The sequence below is a fragment of the Desmodus rotundus genome, chromosome 6 (assembly GCF_022682495.2).
Source record: "Desmodus rotundus isolate HL8 chromosome 6, HLdesRot8A.1, whole genome shotgun sequence".
Classification (NCBI taxonomy): Eukaryota; Metazoa; Chordata; class Mammalia; order Chiroptera; family Phyllostomidae; genus Desmodus; species Desmodus rotundus.
In genome coordinates, this window is record NC_071392.1 from 409,409 (window position 1) to 414,445 (window position 5,037).

General features: G+C 53.0%; 1 protein-coding gene across 1 annotated transcript; it reads right to left on the reverse strand.

Moving 5' to 3' along the window:
- Positions 1 to 498: 498 nt before the first annotated feature.
- Positions 499 to 3,748, reverse strand: TMED4 (transmembrane p24 trafficking protein 4). Its single transcript, XM_024563125.4, has 5 exons — positions 3,535 to 3,748; positions 3,311 to 3,411; positions 3,021 to 3,146; positions 2,620 to 2,766; positions 499 to 1,505 (listed from the first exon to the last, which is right to left on the reverse strand). The coding sequence occupies exons 1-5, from the start codon at positions 3,692 to 3,694 to the stop codon at positions 1,356 to 1,358; spliced, it is 684 nt and encodes a 227-aa protein (XP_024418893.1). The 5' UTR covers positions 3,695 to 3,748; the 3' UTR covers positions 499 to 1,355.
- Positions 3,749 to 5,037: the final 1,289 nt, after the last annotated feature.

Genomic DNA, 5,037 nt, shown 5'->3' on the forward strand with positions numbered 1-5,037 from the left:
GAGGGTATATCAGTTATGGCATTTCCCCTCAAAGGGCTGTTAACACAGCCATCCAGAATTAGAAGCGTGGAACGCGTAGAACTTCAAAAATATTGAGTGATAATGCCTGTAAGTCTAAATTGCTATGTCCTTATAAGTAAAAATAGGTATAAATATGGAGTTGTATAGGACATAAGAAAAACATGAAAGAACTTAGTTCTGCAGGCCAGGTAGACAAGACCATGAAATAAAGTTAACGGCATTGTTTTCCAGAGCAGACGGCATGAAGGGAGTGTGGTTAAACTTAGGGTCCTGGGACTTAAACCCTCACACACAACCCCGAGTGGCTAAGCGACCACTTGTGCACCCACACGCCCAGCCCACAGTCAGGGCAAGCCTGAGCACCACGAGCTCACCGCTGAGGTCCACTCTGCTGAGGCAGTCCAGGCCAGCAGCCTTGCCTCCACTTCCCCGGGTGTCTCCCCTCTGCCCACAACCTCTCATTTCATTTCAAAGACAGCCAGCACAACACGTTTTATTTCACTGGAAAAGTCTGTGTCAAGAACCCACCCTGGTTCCATGAAAACAGTCACCACAGCTTAAATAAAGGTCAAGGGAAGTGGGAGGGCTGGGGCACCCTGCCCTGCGTGTGCGTGCCCGCGCTCTTCCCGAGGCCCCGTCTGATGGAACCCTCAGGGGGCCCAGAGGGGTCTCTGCCTGGCCCACGGGTAAGCCTGGCCAGCAGCTGGGACGTCTGCTCCCCAGCCCAAACTGCTTTGCTCTTGAGAGCTGCCACAGCAGTTACCAAAAACGTGGGGACTCAGAGTGCAGCCGGGCTGCACTGGTGTTCGCAGCTAGGCACACAGGCAGTAGCACTTCAACTAGGAAGGAAAATATATAATTTATCAAAAAATAGTTCTAATGCATAGAAAAACATTTCAATCCTCTAGGGCCTCGGCCCCTTATTTACATTCACAAAGCCACTGAGTGAACCCAGGGCTGGCGGGGGCAGGGAGGCGGGCCTCCTCAGTAGGGCATTGCCACCGCCTACTGCATGAGTAGACGAAGACAAGTCACAGGACAGACTTGTCATTTGCTCATTTTGTGACAGGAGGGAGAAGGAATCACTGGAGGCCAAAGAAGCAAGATGTAGTTCCGGGTCAGTTCTGACTGTGCACAAACCCCAGGACATTTTTGAAATCTCAGACCAACGTCCTATGTCCTTGAGAACTGGGGTTAACAAGTGGCTGATTGGGATGCTTTGTTGCTAGGGAACCAATGTGGTTTATATTCTTTTTTCATTTTTCCCCCTCACAAGCCAGGTAGGTAAGTACCAAATAACTGAGGTGAGAGGGAAGGGTCATATGGAGAAGACACTACACCAGCTTCTTGGCCTCAAAGAAGCTCTTGAGGTGACGCATCTGCCAGATGCCTGTGAGGATGAGAATGACGGTCTGAGCGATGGACCACCACAGGACCCTCTGGTTGGTGCTCTCACTGGTCAGACGAAAGCGCTCTTCACGATACTGCGTGGGACAACAAACCCAGGGTTACAGGGGCAGGAAAACCCGGTCCTAGCCACCAGGACTGCTTCCCTACTGTGGAACTACCCCACCAAATGCCTTCGGTATGGCCTGATTCCACCGTTAGTGCCCCAGGGGAGTGACGTGCAGCAGCCTTCCCACCAGCATCTCTGCTGGGATGGAAATCCTGCTCCTACCATTTCGAGCAAGATCCCAAGGTAAACAGGCCCTGCCTGGACTTTCACTTTATTCGAGAGAGGTTAAAAAGAGCCCTCCGGACAAGCAATTTTCAACCGCTGTGCCACCAGAATTCTTATTTTTACTTCTTTAAATATATTTTTAGGGAGAGGGAAAGAGAGAGAGAAGGAGAGGAACATCAATGTGCTAGAGAAATGTCAATCGGTTGCCTCTCGCACACCCCCAGCTAGGGACCTGGCCTACAACCAGGCATGTGCCCTGAGTGGGAATCGAACTGGCAGCTGTTCTATTTGTGGGATGACGTCCAACCCGCTGAGCCACACCAGTCAGGGCACGCCAGATTTTTAAAGCATGCAATACCTGACTCTTTGGTCAGGAATACTGACTTTTTCCCCCTTAGATTGTCAAATAAAAAAATGACAAGAGTCAATAGAACAGCCATCTAGTGTGAATGAATCAAAATTATACCTACTTTTTTGGTCAGATCTGTAAAGTATATACTATAATGTATTTTTCGGTGTGCATCACGATGTAGTAATTAGTTTGTATATGTCACAAGATGAAGAAGGTTGAAAAACCACTGCTCTAGCCCTGGCTGGTGTGGCTCAATGGATTGAGTACAAGTCTGCTAGGGTTCCATTCCCAGTCACGGCACATGCCTGGGTTTGGGGCCAGGTTCCCAGTGGGGATGTGCGAGAGACAACTGATTGATGTTTCTCTCCCTCTCTTTCCCCCTCTCCCTAAATAAAGTCTTTGGATGGAAGGAAGGAAGAAGGAAAGAAGGAAATCACTGCTCTAGACTGATACCCTCCATTCCGCTCTCTGAACAGTTCATTGGGAAGGCCCCAAGCAGAAACTCCAGTGGGTGTGGTAGGTTAAGAGTCAACTGCCAGATCCCAGGACAGGGACATGCCCTTACCCTTTGATAGTCCTGCTCCTTCTGGATCTGTTCCACCTGATCAAGCAGCTGGCGGGCTCGGAGCTGCAGCTCTGTCAGTTTGTCCTTGGCCGCGATCTCAGGGTAGTTGTTGGCATGCTCCCCCACCTGGATGTCTAGGTGCACACGCTGCAAGGACATGGGGTGGGAGGCCCAAAGCCGCAGGGTCAGAAACACTGAGGTTGCTATGTCTGAGTGGGGGAGGCTTCAACGGCCTTTTCCAGGCTACGGAACCCACTCTTGTCCCCGACTACGGGACAGAAGGACAGTATGTTTCCCCAATTGTGCTATGTGACAAAGTATCACAAATGATGATGGTGATAAATCAGACCTTTGGAACCAAGTGAGAGATTCCAAGCTGTAGCCAAAGAACGTTTTCTCACCAGTCTGCCACCTGCGAAGAGCGCCATCCTGGTGGAGTTGGAGTGCAAGCAGATCTGGTGGTCACCAGGGGTATGGGAAGTGAAGGTGAAGCGTCCCTCGGAGCCGTACTGCCGGGACAGCACCACCTGCAACACGGAAGTCTGTGGAAGCCCCACCTGCACTGACCTCTCCAGGGGCGGCTGATGTTCTCGGAGCTCCGCACTCCCCACTGGGCTCTGGAGGAGGTTGGCCTGCCACAACCTGCAGGACGTCCGTGCCACTCCCTGCGGGCAGACAGCGGCGGCCCTACCTTGCCTTCAGGGTCCTTCACCTCCACGTGCATGCCCAGGCCTGGGGTCGAGGGCAGGAACACCTCCTTCTGCTTATCCCACATCTGAGTGCGGTAGTTTCCTGCGGAGCGACAGAACGGTCATCACGCGCCTCGTCAGCCGGGCTCCCGCACACCGCGGGGCGCCGCGGCTGTGTCTGGGGGACACTCAAGGGCCCAGTCTACCCCCCCCCCACCCGCCTGACCGATGACCATGGTCTCGTCGGGGATTTCCTCGATAAAGCAGCGTTTCTCGGTCTCGCCAATGTGGAAGTAGAGCCCCCGAACGCCCACTGCACACAGCGCCAGCAGCAGCAACGCCCGCCGCCCCATCGCGAGTCGCTGTGGGGAATCGACCCCAGCCATCGCCCGCCCTCCGTCCAGCTCGCCTGCGTGCGCCTGCGCACGCCTGCGTGCTGCTCTTAGGAGATGCAGCTTGGGCCAGACTCAGGGCATGCGTCACACGTGCCCCGCCCCTTTCACGCCACAGAGCACGAGCAAGTGGGGAGTGCGCATGCGCAGATCGCCTGCGGGGGGGGGGGGGGGCGGGGGGGCGGGGGCGGAGATAGACAGGAACCCTTCCGCACTTCGGCGACGCAGCACTGTACCGACAACAGCTGACGCACACCTTCGCCCCAGCGCCCAGGCGCGCGCGCCTGCGCCTGCGCCTCGCTCACGGACGGACTACACAAGCGCTGAAACGCCTGTTCCCCCAACCTCAACCCTATCCCTAGGGTTCCGTGCGCCATGGGCAGGTTATCCGGTGAGGGCTGGGATTGAGCCAGACAGAGGGAGGATCAGGTAGGCCTGTTAGACTGCATAAGGCCTTTGGCAAATGAGTGAGAACCCCTTAGGGGATTTTGTTAGAGGAATGATTTGAGCTTAGATTTTTAAATTATACTGTCCTGGCAAAAGATGGTCAGTGAAACATGAGAGTCACAATATACTTTTGTAAGTAATGTTTGGTCTGAATCAGGTATTTTGTCTGATCTTGCAATTTATAGGAAATTAGTAAGTTGGAGGACAGAATGAGGAAATAGTAAAGCAAATCCAGAATACAGGACAACTAGACTCAACTTTTCAAAAACTGAAGAGGGGAGGGGAAAGTGGGGGAAATGGAGTAATTTAAGAGAGACTGCGTGTGCATAAGCCCAAATAGACATGTGACTTTGACCGTGCCTTGGTGTGGTAGGAAGGCTGCAGAACTAGCACCAACACCACCTCCTTCCCCCATCCACGAGCTCTTACCCGGGGTGGGGGTGGGGCATCTATTTCCCTCGCATCTAGACGGGCCCTGTATGGCTCTGGGGCCTGGGCCTTAGGGTTTCCATTTTCATTCGCTGGAATGATGCCCCTTGGGACACTTCCATTAAAAGAGCTGCCACAGCCAATACATGGCGCAAGGATCAGCTATCACCACCCAAACCACTCCACGTAATTATGCAACTGAGAAAAATAAGGACACTATGCACTGACAGCCAGACTTCCAGGACAGATTGCTAAGATGAAGCAAGGTGCACCCTGGCCGGTATGGCTCGGTTGGAGCATGGTCCCATAACTGAAAGTCTGGTATGATCTCTGATCCCCAGTGAGCCTGCATCTGGGAGGCAACCAGTCCATGTTTTCTCTCTGTCCCCATTCCTCTCTAAAAAAAAAAAATGTCAAGTGAGGGTAAATTAAGGAAAAATAGAAAGGTGCATGGAGAGTAC